The sequence below is a fragment of the Suncus etruscus genome, chromosome 17 (genome assembly GCF_024139225.1).
Source record: "Suncus etruscus isolate mSunEtr1 chromosome 17, mSunEtr1.pri.cur, whole genome shotgun sequence".
Classification (NCBI taxonomy): Eukaryota; Metazoa; Chordata; class Mammalia; order Eulipotyphla; family Soricidae; genus Suncus; species Suncus etruscus.
Window position 1 is genome coordinate 36408271 of NC_064864.1, and position 21880 is coordinate 36430150.

The 21880-nt window shown below is 38.1% G+C and overlaps 1 protein-coding gene across 4 annotated transcripts in view; it reads right to left on the reverse strand.

Annotated features, from left to right (window-relative positions):
* CPEB3 (cytoplasmic polyadenylation element binding protein 3) overlaps positions 1-21880 on the reverse strand; it is a 221457-nt gene that overhangs the window by 74009 nt on the left and 125568 nt on the right. For 2 of the 4 annotated variants that reach the window (XM_049790848.1, XM_049790847.1), the window contains exons 5-6: positions 13740-13763; positions 775-942 (exon numbers count right to left, since the gene is read on the reverse strand). In XM_049790848.1, coding sequence (XP_049646805.1) covers positions 775-942; positions 13740-13763 — 192 coding nt within the window. The remainder of the gene's footprint in view (positions 1-774; positions 943-13739; positions 13764-21880) is intronic. The other 2 variants (XM_049790850.1, XM_049790849.1) reach the window with 1 other exon arrangement.

Sequence of the window (21880 nt, forward strand, 5' to 3'; positions counted from 1 at the left end):
ATATAAAATAATTTTTTTGGTTTTGGGGTCATATCCGGTGGTGCTCCAGGACCATATGGGATGCTGGGGATCAAACCTGGGTCAGCTATATGCAAAGAAAAACCCCCTACCCACTTTGCTACTGATCCAGTCCCCCAATTAAAATACATTTTTGGAGCATTGACAGAGTTATAGTGCAGCAGGTATAGCATTTAATTTGTATATTTTTGACCTGGGTTTGATCCCTGGCACCCCATAAGGTCCTCAAGTTGGTTAGGAATGTAGAGCTAAATAAACTCTAAGCACTACTGGGTGTCCCCTCCAAAAACGGGGAGCAGAGTAGTAATGCAGTGAGTAGGACTCTTGCCTTGCACATAAACTCAGGTTCAATCCCTGGCATCTCATATGGCCCCCTGGGCCTATCAGGAGTGATCTTGAGTGCAGAGCCAAGAGTAACCCTAGAGTACTGTAGTTGTGGCCCCCCTAAAAACAAACAAATTAAAAACCCCAAACAAAAAGAGATTGTCTGGTGTTATGGACAAGAGAAAAAAGCCCTGAAATCAAATTGTTCATGAGTTCCAAATTGCATCACTGACTACTAATTCTGGACATTGGTTTCCCTTTGATTTTCAATTTCCTTGTCTACAAAATTTGACCTGACAAATTTTCTCTATCAATATTCTCTTCTCCTTACTTTTATTGACAAGTCTTCAACCTCTCTGTAGAAAAGAAGCAAGATCAGATCACAGAAAGAACACGTGTGGTCTTTAGAAAGTAACTAATAGCACATTGTACCTTCATCAATATCAGGAGGAAGGCCTCCAACAAACACCTTTCTAGAGTAGCGTTCAACTCGATCTCCATTTTGACATCGAGTGGGAGAACTTAAGCCAGATGACAGGGACTGATCGCCATGACTGTCATCCAGGAAGGCATCTTCAAAGGGAAAGAGAGAAGACCGACCTGAAACAAATGTAAGGTTGGCAGAGTTAAAATTACTTTTCTGGATGGCAAATACTTTATCAGAAGCAGGTAGAAGCAAGCCAAAACAATGTGCCTCAAGTTGTGAGTGTTTAAACAGAATAAGTGATATTGGTTACCAGGTCCAGATGAGTTCATGCCATCAAATTTTGTCAAGACATGTATAACAAAGCACTTTTTGTTTTGTTTTGTTTTTTTTGGACCACACCTGGTGGTGCTCAGGGATTACTCCTGTCTCTGTGCTCAGATATTGTTCCTGGCAGGCTCAGGACCATAAGGGATGCTGGGGATTGAACCTGGGTCAGTCCTGGGTCGTCTACATGCAAAGCAAATGCCCTACTGCTGTGCTATTCTTCAGGCTCTTAGAAAGCACTTATTTTTTTGTTCATTTTTGGTGTTTTTGTTGTTGTTTTGTGTGTGTGTGTGTGTGTGTGTGTGTGTGTGTGCAACACCTGGTGATGCTCAGGGGTTACTCCTGGCTATTCGCTCAGAAATCGCTCTTGGCTTGGGGGAACCATATAGGACACCGGGGGATGGAACAGTGGTCCGTCCTAGGTTAGAGCATACAAGGCTAATGCTCTACCGCTTATGCCACCACTCCGGCCCCTTAGAAAGCACTTTTGCTTGAAAATTCACTTTTACAATTAAGAATCTCGAGCCCGGAGAGATAGCACAGCGGCGTTTGCCTTGCAAGCAGCCGATCCAGGACCAAAGGTGGTTGGTTCGAATCCTGTGTCCCATATGGTCCCCCGTGCCTGCCAGGAGCTCTTTCTGAGCAGACAGCCAGGAGTGACTCCTGAGCACTGCCCGGTGTGGCCCAAAAACCAAAAAAAAAAAAAAAAAGAATCTCTAGAAATCATTTTTTCCTTTCCTAGTCATTCCTTTAAAAAAAAAACCTAGCTTCATTCAAACACTTGAATTTTATTTAAGGTGATATAAGAGATTCAGTTCTAAAGAATGGTCTTGGTAGTAGAGGGAATATTAAACTTCAAGACAGAGAAGATAAATTCTCCTCTAAGAGCAGAATTAAGGAGACTATATCAATTAATTGAATATTAATTTCAATATAGAAATTAACATATAATAATAAAGGGTGTGAAAAGTAAAGAAAAGCATGCATTTCACATGAAAACAAATTCCAACAAAAAGAGTAATGAGAGTACACATTTGGATATGTATGGTTGAATGTATATGCGAGATATTAACCCTACTAGTCTAGGTCCTATAGTTTCCTGCTCAGGAAAATATTTCCTTTTCTGTTTTTAACTTTGTGGGGAGTACTTGCCGCTTACCCCTGGATCTGCACTCAGTAATCACTTCTGGTAGGCTCAGTGGACCAAAAAGGATTTCAGAGATCAAAGTGGGTCAGCGACATGCAAGGCAAGTGCCCTATCTATCTCTCCAACCTCTAAATTATTTACATTGTTAACTTGACAGCTAAATAAAGTTTGTAAAACTAAGGCTTCTTACCCACTCAACAAGAAAGATACCAGCAGTTAGAATCTGTTAATGAATAAAATGAAGGGCATCTGGCATTATAAAATGTCTAAAAAATGTATTTCCTGCTTAAGTCAGTGAGTTCCTGATAAAACTTTCCACTATTCTAAAAATGAACTTGTTTTGGAGCATACGAGATGGATCAGAGGCCAGAGCACATATTTTGTATGCAGATGCCCCAGGTCCTCAGAGCACTGCCAGGAGTAGCCCTGGAGCACCAGAGAATGTGGCCCAAAACAAACACCAGCATATTTGAGCACACAAACCATGGGACTGCAGAGGGGATTTCCCTCTAAAATAAGTTTATGCTCTTCAGGGGGAATAAAAAATCCCCCACTCTTACGGGGATTTCCCTTTAAAATAAATATATGCTCTTCAGAGGGAAGCTTTCTCATTTAGTCTTTCCTGACAGTTTCTTTGAAAGTTAGGCTCTCATCACTATAGTTAACAACCTAAATTAATAGTCTACAAAAATATTGAACACTTATATAATGGGGTTGGAGAGAGGTAGTAAAGAGGGTAAGTAGCTTGTCTAGCATGAAGCCCACCTCAATTTGATCACCAGCACTGCCAGGAGTAATTCATAAGCACCTGAGCACAGCTATATGTGTGGGCCAAAAAACAAACAAAAACAAACCTTACTGATATAACCCTTTACTTTTTTTAACCTACTAGGTGGTAAAATAAAAGCACTATTTTGGGAATGAATAAAAGAAACAATTTTTAAATTATTATTTAGCACAGTCACAAAGAAACTAAACAAAATCTGTTACCTCATGTCACCCAGCTTTTAAGCTTGGCAAGAATAAACAATAGACAGTAAATTCTATACCTTTGTTTCTGTTGTTTTTGTCTTTTTTGGAGAGATTGGGGGACATACCCTGGAGTGCTGAGTCTTTATGCCTGGCTCTGCCCTTTGGGATCTTCTGGGGTATTCAGAAGACCACATATAATATCCTACCCACTGTACTACTGTTCAAGCCCCTCATTTCTGTTTTGATCACTACTGGTGAAATAAACAGATCTATAGCAACAAGAGAAAAATGAGCTTCCCAAAGACATCTAGTACAGTGGGTAGGGCTACTTTCATGGTGCCCACACACTCCAGGAGCTACTTGCTCCCCGTGAGGATAGGCACAGGAAATCAGCAGTTCTGTCTGTTCCTAGCCTTTCCTATCCTACCTCCTACCCAAGTAACATGAGCTGCTCAGAAAACAAGGGATGGGAGGCAAGAATTACTAATGTTGAAAGATACAACATGCCTTGTGTATTTCCAGAAATCTACTATCCACATTAGGATGCAGAAACTTGGGAGAATTTCTACAGTAAAGAAACTTAATCCAGCATTACCTATTTTTAAGATAAAGGAAATTTCTACTTACATAAACTTAGTGAGAAACAGTTGAAAAAATATTTATTCACATTCCAGGAATGCCAAACAAATAATATACTTCCTTGCCAATGAAATCAAATCAAGTGAGGGAAATAGGGGAGTAAATAATTATTAAATAAAGAAACAAGCGGGGCCGGAGAGACAGCATGGAGGTAAGGCGTTTGCCTTTCATGCAGAAGGTCATCAGTTCGAATCCCGGCGTCCTATATGGCTCCCCGTGCCTGCCAGGAGCAATTTCTGAGCATGGAGCCAGGAGTAACCCCTGAGCACTGCCAGGTGTGACCCAAAAACCACAAAAATAAAATAAAATAAAATAAAAATAAAATAAAATAAAATAATAAAATAAAATAAAATAAAGAAACAAGCATTAGGAAGACCTGACCAAACACTACTAGAGGTATGTATGTCTGTATATAGAAGAGGCTGGGGGTGGCGGGGACTTGAAAATGTACAGAGTTCTAAGGAGGGTAATTGTGAGCAGAATCTTGTGAGAGAAGGAGCTTCTAAGGTAAAGAACAAGAAGTCACCAAATAACAAAACAATAACAACAACAACTTTTTAAAATAGTTCGTGATCTTTCCCTTCAAATTTATTCCTGTCACATTTCCTATAATCTCAATAAAATACCTAAAATCTACACCCGATTCAATCCAAAAATCGAGGGGTTGTCCTTGACATCTCCCTTACTTTCATATTCCATATCCAATCCATCTCTCACAAATCCAGCAATTTGAGCTATCAAATATGTCACATATTATATAATCATGAACTAAAAATTTCTTCCATTTTTATATCAATCTGTTCATTCCAGCATCATCCCTACCTTTAGGCAAGAAAATGTCCATAACTGGAGGTTATGGAAATGAAATGGAGGATGGCAATGTCTATACCATGCATGCGTCAATGATATTATTGAGCTCTTCTCTTGTACAGACTTTTGGCAGAACCAATTTCAATTTGAAACGTAAGTTAGTTTTATTGTATTTTCAGAACTTTTATTATTCACAGAGAAAGACATTTCTTTAAGCATATTTTATAGCTTCAACCAATACAGAAACACTTTTGACAATAGTCAAAAAAGAAACTCCAGGACTAGATAAAGAGAGTAGAGTATGCCTTGTATGCATTTGGCCCAGATTTAATTTCTGGCAACACAGAATGTCCCAAGCCAGAAGGAGTGAAACCTGAGCACAGAGACAGGAGTAAGCCCTGAGTACCACTAGGTGTAGCCCCAAAACAAAACAAAAATTACAATCATTCTTTGTATTGTTTAAAAAGATGTTTTATTGGGCCAGAGCGATAGCACAGCGTATGGTGTTTGCCTTCCATATGGTCCCCTGAGCCTGCCAGAAGTGACTTCTGAATGCAGAGCCAGGAGTAACCCCTGAACACTGCCGGTTGTGACCCAAAAACAAACAAACAAAAAGATGTTTTATCTTCTTTTTTGCTGCTCTTTAAGAAATTATAATAAATATGGGTATAGGATAATGTTTATTTTTAAAATATGATTTCTTTAAGCACCATGGTTACAAACTGTTTGCAGTTGAGTTTCAGTCATCAAATGTACACCACCTTCACCAGTGTAATTTTTTCCCTCCACCAATGTTCCTTATTTCCCTCCTCCCTCACCCCTGCCTATCTTTGGAACAGGCATTCTATTTCTTTCTCACTATCATTGTCATGGTAGTTGTTAGTGTAGTTATTTCTCTAACTGCGCTCATCACTCTTTGTGGTAAGATTCATATGATAGGCTGGTCCTTCTGGCCCACATCTTTATTATCTCCTGGTATCATTACCATCCTGTCTTCTATTTTTCTTAAATGCCACAGATGAGTGAAACTATTCTGTGGCTATCTCTCTCCCTCTGACTTGTTTCACTCAGCATAATAGTCTCCATGTCCAGCCACATATAGGCAAATTTCATGAGTTGATTTTTTTCCTAACAGCTCTATAGTAACTCATTGTGTAGTTATACCACAGTTACTTTAGCCACTTATCTGTTGTCAGGCACTGGATTGTTTCCAACTTCTGGCTATTGTAATCAGTACTGCAATGAACATAGGAAAGGCCATTTTTGTAAGTTGTTTTCGTATTCCTAGGGTATATCCCTAGTAGTGGTATTGCTGAATCATATGGGAGCTCAAATTCCAGGGTTTTTTTAGAAATATCCATATTGTTTTTCAGGAAGGCTGGACTAGATGACATTCCCACCAGCAGTGAATGAGAGTTCCTTTCTCCCTGCATCCATGCCAGCACTGGTTGTTCTTGTTTTTTGTGATGTGTGCCAGTCTCTGGTGTAAGATAGTACCTCATTGTTGTTTTGATTTGCATCTCCCTGATGATTAGTGATGTGGAGCATTTTTTCATGTGCCTCTTGGCCATCTGTATTTCTTTGAGAAAATGTCTATTCATTTCTTCTCCCCATTTTTGATGGGGTTAGATTTTTTTTCTTATTTAGGTCTGTCAGTACCTAGTCTATCTTAGATATTAGCCCCTTATTTGATGAGTTATTGAGTGAATAGTTTCTCCCATTTGGTGGGTAGCCTTTGTATCCTAATCACCATTTCCTTTGAAATGTAGAAGCTTCTCAGTGTGATGTAACCCATTTGTTTATCTCTGCTTCCACTTGTTTGGACAGTGGTGTTTCCACCTTGAAGATACCCTTAGTCTCAATGTCATGGAGTGTTTTGCCTACATTTTCTTCTATATACCTTATAATTTCAGGTCTGACACCAAGGTCTTTTTGATTTGACCTTTGTACATGGTGTTAGATAGAAGTCTGGATTTGCTTTCTTGCATGTGGCTGACCAGTTGTCCCAACACCACTCGTTGAAGAGGCTTTCCTTGATCCATTTTGCGCTTCTTACCCCTTTATCGAAGATTAGTTAATTGTATGTCTGGGGGTTAATGTTTACTTTTTAAGTAAAATAATTTTATTTAGGAGAATGAAAGCGAGAGAGGAGAGAGCTCTAATAAAGTAAAATAATGAAATACACCCAACATAAATTGTGGATGATTCCTAAATGGAATACATATCCCAGGGACTGTAAAAGCTCAAAAATCACAACATATATTTTAGCTAGACATGGTGTTAAATGTGTTGCCAGGCAAATATCATGTATGACAGTACCCAAATATACTGGTTTCCAGAGTGGGTGTGTTTGCCTCAGAAAATAGCAGCTAAAGCTTATGAAGTCAAAATCTTCTTTTCGTTTTTGTTGGTTATTATTTTTTTTTTTGGTCACACCCAGCAGCGATCAGGGGTTACTCCTGAATCTATGCTCAGAAATCGTTCTTGGCAGGCTCGGAGGACCATATGGAATGCTGGGACTCTGACCACCATCCTTCTGCATGCAAGGCAAACACCCTACCTCCATGCTATCTCTCTGACCCCTGAAGTCAAAATACTCTTAAAAGAAAATGCTACTATTATTAGTTGAAATTTCTGATTCTATACGAGAAATCACATTTGTCTACTATAATAAAAATAGTAAGTTAGGGAATACAATTAAATATTTTAAATATAATAAAGTTTATTTCCTCAATTATTACTGTTCCAACTATACTACTATAAATACTTAATTTGCTCAGGAGCTTAACCTCCAGTGCTCAATTTCCCATCAGAGAATTTAAATGAACCTAAAGTCACTCTTCTTTTGTTTTCATTACCTGCATCATGAAACTTTAAGCCTGACCTTAGTCCAGGAATACTACTATTTCAAGAACCATTCACAAACCAGGGAGATAGCTCAAAGGGCTGGGGCATACAGATAGCAATCAGGAGTCCCACCCAGGTTTGATAACATGGGAACTGCCAGGAGAGATTCCCAAGTACAAAGGCAAGAGTCCTCATTGAGTACTGCTGGGTGTGGGCCCCCAACAAACAAACAGAAGACACACAATAACCTCCTCTCCCTAATAAAACCCATTAAGTGCAGCAGAAATGATACCACTGCCAAGATCTCTTGAGATAGCCCCCACTGCATACACTCAGGAATATATGCTCTAAATATCTGGTCATGCCAATCATATCTTGGAGCTTTCCTATTTTCTTATTTTTGAATAAGCGTATTAGTTTAATTTTGGAATAAGTATAACTCAAATAAAAGAGATTTTACATTGGTTTTTTCTTTTCTTTTCTTTTTTTTTTTGGTTTTTGGGTCGCACCCGGCAACTCAGGGGTTACTACTAGCTCTACATCCAGAAATCGCTCCTGGAAGGCTCGGGGGACCATATGGGAGACTGGAACTCAAGCCATGGTCCTTCTGCATGCAAGGCAAATGCCTTACCTTCATGCTATCTCTCCAGCTCCAACATGTATATGTGGATGCTCCTAAACCATTAATAACATATTTATTGTATATAATGTTTAATTTTTCTTAATATACAGGAACCTATGGGGCCAGAGAGGTGGCGCTAGAGGGAAGGTGTCTGCCTTGGCCATGGTTCAATCCTTTGGCGTCCCATATGATCCTCCCAAGCCAGGGGCGATTTCTGAGGGCCTAGCCAGGAGTAATTCATGACTGTCAAATGAGTGTGGCCCAAAAAACAAAAAACATAATCAAAACAACAACAAAAAATATATAGGAACCTATAGCTATATATGTATATACTAATATATGGGTCCCAGACATATATATAGGTATGGAATAAACAGGACCTATAGCTTAAGTATATTCAATTATAGAAGTTTGTCCATGAGTTTTCTTTTTTTGTTTTTTGTTTTTTTTTCATGAGTTTTCTTTTAAGCTGAATCACAAACCTGAGTATCCTGATTTCTATTCTTCACACAGCCTCTATATAGTTCCTGAAACTATACTTATTCCAGAAAGCTTTTCCAAGTTTATCAGAACTCAAAAGATTCAGTTGGTCTAATTCTTGCTCACAGATCTCAAAACTGTCAAAAGATAATTCCCTTTGCTTTCTATGCCTATATATTTACTAACATTATAAAAATAAAGAGAAAATGAGTGATAGATAAATTAAATGAAACATATGTATATACACATCAGTATGTTTACATTTTATATTTCATTGAAAAACTTAATTTTGTTTGGAGAATAGGAAGTGGGTGTTGATATAGACCTGATCCACTTAAATGAATGAGGATGAGGAGAGCTGACAGAGTATCAAATGACAGTACCCAAAAGTGTCTGTGTGAGTTAACTCAGAGAATAAGAACAGATATGGGGTACACTGACTCTTCCCACAGGGCTTTGTCATTACATTTTAAAAACATGATTTTTAGAACACTTGTCTCTAATACAGGCAGGGTGTGGGGGAGGAGGAGGAGATTGGAGGCATTGGTGGTGGCAATGTTGCACTGGTGAAGTGGGGTGTTCTTTGTATAACTGAAACCCAACAATAATCATGTTTGTAATCAGTGTTTAAGTAAAGACATTATTTAAAAAAATAAAAATTTAAGTAAGTCCAAGATGGCCCAATTGTAAAAAATAAAAATAAAAACATGACTTTTTTTCTTTTTTTCAGCTTTTAAAGGCATGAAATAAAAATTTCTGCCTATATTTGCTAATACAGAAAGACAACATTTAGTCTTTTAGCCCTACCATAACCCCTGCAACTGCCCCCCACTCCCATATTCTTGTCATTAGCTTCTTTCTTCTATCAAATTGTAGCTTTAAAATGATCAAGGACCAAGTTATTTTAGGTATTGTTTAGATTAACACTTGATGAAAAGATAATCAAGGTTTCCAAAAAATGAGTGAGTTCATACTTAAAAAATAATATGGGGAAGATAATCTAGAAAAATGGAAGAACATTTTTCTCAGAAGATTAAAAACTATAAGTGAGCTTATATTTCCAATGTTTGTATTTAATATTGTTTTAAAAACTATTTAAATATGATACTATGGGCCCGGAGAGATAGCACAGCAGTGGTTTGCCTTGCAAGCAGCCGATCCAGGACCTAAGATGGTTGGTTCAAATCCCGGTATCCCATATGGTCCCCTGTGCCTGCCAGGAGCTATTTCTGAGCAGACAGCCAGGAGTAACTCCTGAGCACTGCCGGGTGTGGCCCAAAAACCAAAAAAACAAAACAAAACAAAATGATACTAAACTCTGATTGGCACAGATGTAGACATAACTTCAAAATAATGCTTATCAGGGGCCTAAGAGATAGCACAATGGTAGGGTGTTTGCCTTGCACGAAGCCGATCCAGGAAAGATAGTGGTTCGATTCCCAGCATCCCATATGGTCCCCTGAGCCTGCCAGGGGTGATTTCTGAGCGCAGAGACAGAGTAACCCCTGAGTGTCACTAGGACTATTAATTAAAATAAAGCTTATCAGGGGTCGGCGAGGTGGTGCTAGAGGTAAGGTGTCTGCCTTGCAAGCGCTAGCCAAGGAAAAATCGTGACCGCGGTTCTATCCCCTGGCATCCCATATGGTCCCTCCAAGCCAGGGGCAATTTCTGAGCGCTTAGCCAGGAGTAACCCCTGAGCATCAAACGGGTGTGGCCCGACAAAAACAAAAAGAAAAGAAAAAGAAAAAGAAAGCTTATCAAATAAACAATTTTTTGTTTCTTCAGGATCACAGTCAGTAATGGTACTCTGGGGCTACTTCTGATTCAATACTCAGAAGCTGTTCTCTGGGATGCTCAGGTGTGTCAAAGACCAACTTTGGTCTCTTGCCATGCTCACCAGCTCTTTGAGCTATCTCCTTGGCCCAAAAGCATCAATGATTAAGTACCGACTTCATGGGATACTGTTAGGCTTTTCTTCTCTGGTCAAAGAACCAGTATTCAGAAAAGAAAGAGAGAGAAAGAAAGAAAAAGAGAGAGAGAGAGAGACAGAGAGAGAGAGAGAGACAGAGACAGAGATGGTCATCCTGAATATTTCAGAAGTAGAAAGGGAGGGAGGAGACCTGTAATACTACAGGGGAAGCAGCAACACAATTTGATGGCTGTATAATGGATATGAAGAGAGCACCATTCCGACTGTCTTTTGACTCAAACGGTCTCTGTTTTCCATGTAAAATAAACATTTCCTATTCCTTCTGAAAGTGATTATTTTTTCTAGTAATATTTTCTATACTAAGATGCCTTAAAATGTAAAAATAATGTGAAAAGTTTAAAATATAAAGTGCTATTATTTTCATGGTGAAAATATAGTCAATTATCAACTGTTATTCTTCACTATGATATAAAACAAAAACAGCATAATGTCCTCTACAAAAATCTAAAAAGGTTAAAAAATAAACTGAATGATTTTTCATGAAAGAAGGTAACATTGGCAACTCAAATGCCTATTAGGTTCTACCAGATTCATTCACTCAACAAGTATGTACTATGAAATAAAAAAATACTATCAATTATTATTATCTTTTAAGACTCAACTGCCAGGTAAGACATCCTAATAAACAACTAAAAGACAAAGGGTATAGTCTTGTCTCTAATTTAAGATTACACAGCAAACAAATGACTTCATTTCTCCCAATTTCTGCAAGTACCAAAAACAAAATATTTGTGAAATGACTATTTACATGAATAGTTTATTCCTTTTTCATATTTTATACTGATTTCATGAACACTTAGAGTTAGAAAGAATGGTTCTTTTACCTCACAATTTACAGATGAGATTGGCAAACATAAGTGAGAAAGCAGATGACTATGTTTCAGGGTTTTGTTTGATTTTTGCAGTGCCAGGAATTGAGTCCAGGTTCTCAGACAGGCAAGACAAATATTCTACTACTGAAAATATCCCCTGGTTTAAAGTAGTAACTATGATCTGTATCTTTAATCCTAAATCTCAAACCTTCACTACATAGCCTCGTCCTTACAGACTTCAAGAAATAATCCATACAAATTACAGATATGAAAGTTATTTAGGAAAATTACATTATTTAGTTTGGGACAAACCAGTAAGGAATGCAAGTTTTATGGGCCTAAAACAGTAAAGTTTGGACTCCTGTTTTTCAAGAGTGTTGGTTTGGGTAGTACTTGAAAGGTTTGCTCCTATCTCTGGGACAGAGGGTCACTCAGCAATGCTGGGGATCAAACATGGGTGGCAAGTACATTAACTGTTTTATCACTTTAGCTCTAAGGTTCCTTTTAAAATTAAAAGGTAAATTTTATGTAAGTCAAATAATTTCTTAAGCATAAAATTCACAAAATAAAATGCAAAATGAATAAATAAATAAATAAATAAGTGGGGTTACTGAAATGTAAATTCATTTATCTCCAAGGTAAATTTGCCTCTAATTTAATATGAAACTCAATAGTCAATCTATTAAGATCAAGAATGTCCCTTCAGGTACAATTCCCCATCCTGGAGAAGCTGTCATCTCTGCTTTCATCTCTGCTTTCATCTTTCTTACTTCAAAGTATGTCTTCTTCATCTTGGGAATTAACTATAGACTTACTTGAGATATGTGCTCAGCTTTCTCCACTTTTAGAAGAGAAATCTGCTCACTCTCTCACTGTCTCTATGTCTCTGTATCTCTCTGTCTCTGTCTCTGTCTCTCTCTCTCTCTCTCTCTCTCTCTCTCTCTCTCTCTTTCTTTCTCACACACACACACACACACACACACACACACACAAAATTCAATTTCTCAGTAGTCACCAAGTACTAACTAGGCCAACTTCATAGATTCACTCTTTTCTTGAACAAGATGTAAACCAAACCATGAAAGATTATGAGCACACAGCCACACAACTGAAAGCTGGCCATCTCAGGAGGAGAGGGCAGGCCAAGATCCCTCCCTGCTAATACCACACCTGTTGTAACCATCAACCAGAATCACTGTTTTTGCAGATGGCCCTGCCTCATCACTTCTCTATATTTCCATTCAGAATACCAATCTGACCTAATCAGCTCTTTAGATCTTCAGATATGCTGGACTGATATCATCAGGGCTTTTTGGAGTGAGTGTGGGCACCTTCCCATCCCACCTCACATATCTTCCCTCTTAGAAGCCTGACAACTGAGAATGCACCCTTAGAAATCCCAGTAATGGGGCCGGAGAGATAGCATGGAGGTAAGGGTGTTTGCCTTACATCCAGAAGGACTGTGGTTCAAATCCCGGCATCCCATATGGTCCCCTGTGCCTGCCAGGGGTGATTTCTGAGCACAGAGCCAGGAGTAACCTGAGTGCTGCCGGGTGTGACACAAAAACACACAAACAAAAAACAAAAAGAAAAAAGAAATCACAGTATCAGTAATAGTAATTTGAATTTCTGAACAACTTTATTTGTTTGATACTGTCATCCCTATAGGAATACAGCAATTTAACAGAATGGACAGCTAACATCAAGAGCTTACTAAACCTTCTGCCACAGTATAATGACTTCATTGGAAATACAGTAATTTTCAAAAATGTGCTTTCTACTGCTACTGTACTTTTTCTTTATTCTTTCTTTTTTTAATTGTTTTAAAGTTTTTTTTTTAAAAAAACTCCTCTTCCTTTTTCTTTTTATTCTTTTTTTTTTTTTTTAAATAACTTTGCTCTCACTTATCTGGAAACAAATGTATTATGGTAATCATTCCCCTCATTTCCCAAATCAATTTCTCTTAGTTCCCCAAATTTCATCTCAGAAATTCTGAAGCTTTTGATACAGGATAAAAAAAAACACTGAATAAGGAGAAAAACTTTTTCCACCTCACATACAGACTTGGGCTTTATTCCCGCAGATATTCACAATAAACTACAGAAAAATTTCCAGGTAGCAAAAGTCTTTCTTTGTAAAGATTAAAAGAACAAATTACCAAGCACAACAAAATATAATTATAGTAAGAGATATGAAAATTATTACACCAAAATAAAGAAATTATAACCTAATACCACATAATAATTTTACATACATAAGTATACATACTTATATACTCATATTTACTCACAACTTGGCAAGCAAAAGATCTCATTAAAAAACTTTACCTCGTCTTCGCCCATAGCTCCTGGCTGCATGTAAACACAGAAGAAAACCATGGGTATTCGTATCAAAATGAAAAATAAACTATTTACACAATTTTTTCTAAGTATTCTCAAAATTAATATGGCTACTGCTCAATTTGTAGGAATATTTTACTTTAAAAATAACATTTTACTGAAGCAAAATTTAAATCACAACCTTAAATCAAATTTGCAACTCAGTGTGGTGAGCCACAGAGAAAGATATGAGGTATTTAAATTTTGCAAGTCAAATCTTATAAGGATTTATATAATGTGGCCTTTTATTCTGATAAATAAAGTTTCATTTCTAACTATACATTACCATCAAACATCAATTATAAAGGAAAATACACTTATTAAGTGAAAACTGTACTATGTGGTGGTCAGTCTGTGGTGGTCACTGAATTTTTTCAAACCATCCCCACAAATGCACACAGAATGATATACAAATACACACTTTAATAAGAGTCATGAATTTATATAAAATTACAATAGATATCACAAAAAGGATACATTCTAAAACACTGCATTTGGGGCCAGAGAGATGGCACAGCGGTAGGGTGTTCGGTTCCCAAAACCCATGTGGTCCCCCAGCCTGCCAGGGGTGATTTCTTTCTTTCTTTTTTAATTGTATTTATTTATTTTTGGTTTTTGGGTCACCCCTGGCAGTTCCAAGGGGTTACTTCTGGCTCTGGGCTCAGAAATCGCTCCTGGCAGGCACAAGAGACCATATGAGATGCCAGGATTCAAACCACCATTCATCTTGGATCAGCTGCATGCAAGGCAAACACCCAACCACTGTGCAATCTCTCTCTCTTTTTTTTTTTTTTTTTGGTTTTTGGGTCACATCTTGGCAGCACTCAGAGGTTACTCCTGGCTCTACACTCAGAAATCACTCCTGGCTGGCTGGGAGACCATATGGGATGCTGGGCGTCCAACCACCATCCTTCTGCATGCAAGGCAAATACTCTACCTCCATGCTATCTCTCTGGTCCTGACCAGGGGTGATTTCTGAGTGCAGAGCCAGAAGGGGCCCCTGAGCACTGTTAGGTGTGGCCTTCAACCAATCAAATAATCAGTAAATGAATAAAGTTTAAAAAAATAATAAATAAAAAATAATAATAAATAAATAAAACACCACATTTAAGCAACTTTTACATTTTCTGTATTTTTGGAGCTTGAAATTCACCATTCTCACACAATATATAATAAATGGTAGTTGTCTTTCCTAACTTAGCCCCACTAGTTTATTTTATTCATATAACATGAGTGAATTACTAATATACAACACTTAAAGATTAAGCACAGCCAGGAAAGATAATATCTAAACAGCCTAAGGGTATGGTCTTCATGCTAAAGGCCTTGGCTCAATCCCAGGCACACATGTGACCTGGATTCCATGAGATTCCATGAGACCACCAGGAGTGACCTCAAAAGACCAAGCAAGGGAAGCCCCCGAACTTTGTGATATGTGTCTCAAAATTTTAAAAAATTATTATTGTATAGAATTTTTTCTAAGTTGAGATATTTCCAGGCCACCGTCAGGGCTTACTCCTGGGTCTGTGCTTAGGAATCGTGCCTAAGGGGGCTCAGGGTACCATATATGATGCTGGGGTTTGAACCTAGGAAGACCATGTGCAAAGCAAGAACCCTGCCTGTTGAGTTATCTGATGGACTATCTTTCTGCCCCATGTAAATTCTGAATTCTTGTATCCCTCACCCATATCCAACATGAAATATCTGCCAAATTGATGACATCATGCTGCCCAACAGCCCATTGCAAAACCTCCTTGAGGAGGTTATATCATCTTTACTACAAAATTATTTTGTTCCTCTCCCAAAGTACAAATTCATATCCATCCATTATAACTGATTTCTGGAAAGATACTCACTGAAAAGAATCTAATTATAATACAAAGGTACAAATGGATCATTAGAACTAATATTTCTAACATCTAAATAAGAATTCTTTTCATGCAAATATTCAAATTAATAAATAGGATGTGTAAGTGGTGGTACCAACACACTAGTGAAGTGAGCAGAGAACCCCACCCATGATATGAAAGAAGTGACCAGCTTACACCAAGAAGAATGTGGCTCTCAACTCTGTGACTACACATTTCTTCTCAATTAGTTCCAGCACAAGACATACAAAACCCACCACACTGCAAAGGTCACAATAGGGAAACAACATGAAACCCATGATGCTTAGAAAATGAAGATGGTAGTTCTGAAGACGCAACTAGTACAAGCCTGCTCTAAAGCCTTTCAGATAAGGACATCAGAGAGGAAATGGTGAGGATATTCAAAGAACTAAAAAAAAAAAAAAATGGAATGAACTGAACTGAACATACAGAACATAAGACTCAAGAGTATATGTGAGTAGAATGAGAAAACCTAAAACAGAACTAACAGGACTGAAAAACTTAATAGGCAAAATAAAAAACTCACCAGAAGGCTTCACCAATAGATTAACAGATGCTGAGGACAGAATAGTAAGCTGGAAGATGAGCTACTTAACAACTCCATACAACAGATGAGGTTGGAAAAGAGCCTCAAAATGAATGGAAAGAATCCTCAAAATATGAAAACAAAAATAGATAGAATGGGGATAAAGTAAATGGAAATAACATCAAGTTTGCTGTTATCCCAGACACCAGGAGAAAACCCCAATTAAGAATCAACAGTCCCATCCTGGTTATCCAAATATCTCCAGAAGAAAGCTCCATGCCAAAATACTATATGGAAGCCCTTTCTCTATAAAAGAACTGAAAACAATTTTGGAAGAAAAAGAATAGGAGTGCAGGGCTGGAGAGATAGCATGGAAGTAAGGCGTTTGACTTGCATGCTGAAGGACGGTGGTTCGAATCCCGGCATCCCAAATGGTCCCCTAAGCCTGCCAGGAACGATTTCTGAGAGTAGAGCCAGGAGGAACCCCTCAGTGCTGCCGTGTGTGACCCAAAATCCAAAAGAATAGGAGTGCTTAATTGTCAGAGATAGAAAATGTTTTGCACTATCTGACCACTGAGAAATCATGACACTTTTAAAGTCCTGATGCATATAATACATACTCTGTCTCTGCTTCACAAAATTTTGTTTGTTTTTTGTTTTTGGGTCACACATGACAGCGCTCAGGGGTTACTCCTGGCTCTGCACTCAGAAATTGCCCCTGGCAGGCTCAGGGGACCATAGAGGATGCCTAGATTCGATCCACCATCCTTCTGATTGCAAGGCAAATACCCTACCTCCATGATATCTCTCCGACCACATGATTCACAAAATTTTTATTAAAACACGTCTCCCCCACCCTCCGCAAAAAAAAAAAAAAAAAAAAAAAAAGAACCAACAGTCAAGACATTATTGCTGAAAGTTCCCAAAGCTGAAGAGTGCAAGAACCCATATCCTGGACACCAAAGAGTACCAGCTAAAAGAGACCCAAAGAAAAGCACCCTAAGGCACATGCTAGTGACAATGATGAACCACAGAGATAAAATACTTAAAGAAGCAGATCAAAAAGGGAAATTACATATAAAAAAGCATCCTGAAAATTTACAGTAGATTTATTACAAGCAAACTTCTAGGCCCAATGCCAGTGGTGGGATATACAGAAAAAATTCAATGAAGTGAACGTCTCACCAAGAATACTCACTCAGCTAGACTTTCATTTGAAGGAAGGATAAATAGATTCATGAATAAACAGCTCAAAATTTTACATACTCAAAACAAACCTTAAAAGATGCTGAGCATCACTGGCTGTGCCCCCCCCCCCCCAAAAAAATAAAAAAGAAACACATTTGAATAGTCAGAGCAAACACAGATTCAAAGTCAAAGGTTGGATGACAAATCTTCAAGCTAACAGATCTCTTACAAAGGCTAGGGTGAAAAAAAAAAACGCTAGGGTGGTCATAGTAATATAAGTCAACACAGATTTTATTTTTACAAAGGTTATAAAAGACAGAGAGGGTCATTTATTAATAATCAAGAGATGTGGGGCCAGAGAGATTGCATGGAGGTAAGGCCTTGCAGGCAGAAGGTCGGTAGTTAGAATCCTGGCATCCCATATGGTCCCCCGAGCCTGCCAGGAGCAATTTCTGAGCATAGAGCCAGGAGTAACCCCTGAGCGCTGCCGGGTGTGACCCTCCCCAAAAATAATAATAATAACCAAGAGATGGTTATAAGGAATAAATCACACTGCTAAACATATATGCACCCAATAAGTGGCCAGCAAAATACTTAAAATATCTGCTAATAAACTTAAGAAAGGCATAAATAGCAACCCAACATTAGTGGAAGACTTCAATACCACCTCATCACCTCTTGATAGATCAACCAGGCTAACACTTAAAAAAGATATACTGGCTTTAAAGGAAGAAATGGAAGATGGCTTATAAAATATATATAGGGCTTTTCATCCTCAGAAATCTGGATACACAATCTTCTCCAATGAACATGGAACATTCACCAAGATAAGACTATGTGCTGAGCCATAAAACATAACTCCATAACAAAAAAATAGCTCCATTAAATTAAGAGGATAGAAGTTTATATCGGGGGCCGGCAAGGTGGCGCTAGAGATAAGGTGTCTGCCTTGCAAGCGCTAGCCAAGGATCAGGACCGCGGTTCGATCCCCCGGCGTCCCATATGGTCCCCCCAAGCCAGGGGCAATTTCTGAGTGCTTAGCCAGGAGTAACCCCCTGAGCATCAAACGGGTGTGGCCCAAAAAACCAAAAAAAAAAAAAAAAAGAAGTTTATATCAACCATTTTCTCATATAGATGCAGTGAAAATAGAAGTGAATTATAAACAGACACAGAGAAATAACTTTAACACCTGAAAATCAGGCAGCTCACTACTGAACAACCAGTGACTCAGAGATGAAATCAAAGAGGAAATCTAAAGATTCCTGAAAACAAATGAAAAAGAAGAAACAAATTATCAGAATTTATGGAACATAGCAAAAGCAGTATCAAAAGTAAATTTTATAGCTTTGCAAACATTCATCAGGAAGGAGCCTACAAAAATAATTTAATGCCACCGATTAAAAAATTGGAAAATGACCAACAAAATTAACCAAAATAAGCATGCAGAAAGAATAAAACTTGGAGCAGAAATGACTGAACTGGAAACCCAAAACCAACCAAAAGTATCAATGAAAGCAGGAGTTGGTCCTTTGAAAAAATGAACAAGATTAATAAACCATTAGCAAGACTCACAAAGAAAAAGAGAAACCAAATCAGAAATGAAAAGAGAGATGTCATTACAGATACTATAGAAATTCAAAGGATAACCAGAGGTTATTTTAAGAATCTTTATGCCAAAAACCAGAAAAATGGATACATTCTTAGACTCCTATAAGCTCTCAAGGTTGAACCAAGAAGATGGGAAATATCAGAACAGGCCTATCACTATTAAGGAAATTGAGAAAACTGAGATGGTAATTAAAAGGCTTTCCAAAAGGAAAAACCCAGACCTAGTTAAATTCACTAATGAATGCTTTCTTTTGTTTGTTTTGTTTTTGGGTCACACCAGCAGCCCTCAGGGGTTATTCCTGGCTCTGTACTCAGAAATCACTCCCAGCTGTCTTGGGGACCATGTGGGGTGGCTGGGTCGGCTGTGTGCAAGGCAAATGCCCTACCACTGTGCTATCTCTCTGGCCCCTGCTTTCAAATCTTTAAAGAAGACCTACTGGCAATCCTTTTCAGACTCAGGAAAGCAAAAAAAAAAAAAAAAAAGTGGAAACACTCCCAAATAGTTTTTATGATGCTAACATCACCATGATACCAAAAGCAAAGACATCACCATGAGAGAAAGAGAGAGAGAGAGAGAGAGAGAGAGAAAGAGAGAGAGAGAACTATAAGCCAATATCCTTGATGAACACAGATGCAAAGATCCTCAATAAAATTCCAGCAAATAGAGGCTACCAACTCATCAAGAAGGTCAGAGATGCAAGGATAGTTTAACATACACAAGTACACAAGTCAGTCAATATAATACACCATACCAATATAATCATATGATCATAGCAATAGATGCAGAGAAAACAATCATTCAACACTCATTCAAGATAAAAACTCTCAGCAAGATGATAACTAAAGAAACTTTTTTTTTTTTTTTTTTTTTTTTTTTAGTTTTTGGGTCAGACCTGGCAGCACTCAGGGGTTACTCCTGGCTCTACACTCAGAAATTGCTCCTGGCAGGCTCAGGAAATCAATATGGGATGCCGGATTGGAACCACCGACCTTCTGCATGCAAGGCAAACACCTTACCTCCATGCCATCTCTCCAGCCCCTAAAGAAACTTTTAACAATACAGTCAAGGCCATTTACCACAGCCAGGGCAAACATTATACTAAATAGGGAAAAACTAAAAACCTTTCCTCTAATATCTGACACAAGACAAGGTTGCCCCCTCTTGCCACTTCTATTCAATATAGTACTGAAAGTACTTGCCAGAGTAGTAAGGCAAGAAAAAAATAAATAAAAGGCATCCAGATAGGAAAGAAAGTCAAGCTCTCACTGTTTGAATGATGACATGATACTATATTTAGAAAATCTAAAGTTTCAACAAAAAAGCTACTAGAAACAATAGGTTTGTATAGTATGGTGTCAGGCTACAAAATTAATACACAAAAATCCAGGGTATTCCTCATACAAATATGAAAGAAAAGAAAGATACTTTAAAAAATCCCATTCACAATTGTGCCTCAGAAAATCAAGTATCTTGGATTCAATTTAATTTAAAGAGATGAAATAACTATACTAAGAAAACTCCAAAATACTACTTCAAAAATAAAAAAAAGAACACAAGGAACTGTACTCATGTGCTCATACTGTGCTCATGAATTAGGAGGATTAACATCATTAAAATGGCAATACTTCCCAAAGCATTATACAGATTCAATGCAATCCCTATAAGAATATCCATGACATTTTCCTAAGAAGTAGATCAAATACTCTTGAAATTCATTTCAAACAACTAATGTCCACAAATAGCTAATCCAATATTTGGGAAAATGAGAGTGGGAGTTATCACTTTCCCCAACTTTAAACTGTACTACAAAACAGAAAAAAAAAACTAAAAAAACTAAAACAGCAAGGTATTGGAATAATCATCTCAGACCAGAGATTGGTACATATCACAAAGAACAGTGCTGGCATGGATACGCGAAGAAATGGATTTCATTCACTTGCTGGTGGTTATGTAGACTGGTCCAAACTTTTTGGAAAACAATATGGATATTTTTTCATAAAACTAGAAATTAACCATCCATATGATCCAGCAAGGATCCTTAACCATATATCCTTATTTACATAAGGATATACACTAGGAATCCAAACACAACATGCAGAAAAGCCCTCTGCATTTTTATGTTCATTGCAACACTATAATAGCAGAGTCTTACCAAGAACTGATGAGCAGATAAAGAAACTCTGGTATATCTATGTAGACATCTCATCTACGTAAAAGTATAATCTATGTAGATGTACCACCCAGGCATCTATGCTACATCTATGCAGTTGTTAGGAAAACTGAAATCATGAAACCTTTTTAGAAATTAATGGAGGGGCCAATGCAGTGTTGCAAGTAGTACAGCATTTGCCTTGCATGCGCTAACCTAGGGCAGACTGCTGTTTGGTCCCCCAAGCCAGAAGTGATTTCTGAGTGCATAGTCAGGACTAACACCTGAGCATCACCAGATGTGGCCCAAAAACCAAAAACCAGAAAAAAAAAGAAAGTAATGAATATGGAAATTATTATGTTGAGGGAGAGGATAGACAAAGAATAATCTCACTCATTTGTGCAATATAAGAAAAATAGGAGCCGGAGAGATAGCATGGAAGTGGAACGTTTGCCTTGCCTGCAGAAGGTTAGTGGTTAGAATCCTGGCACCCCATATGGCCATATGGTCTCCCGAACCTGCCAGGAGTGATTTCTGAATGTAGAGCCAGGAATAACCCCTAAGCGCTGCTGAGTGTGTCACAAAAATAAAAAAATAAAAATAAGGGACTGGGAAGGTGGCACTAGAGGTAAGGTGTCTGCCTTGCAAGCGCTAGTGTAGGACAGACCACGGTTCGATCCCCCGGTGTCCCATACGGTCCCCCCAAGCCAGGGGCGATTTCTGAGTGCG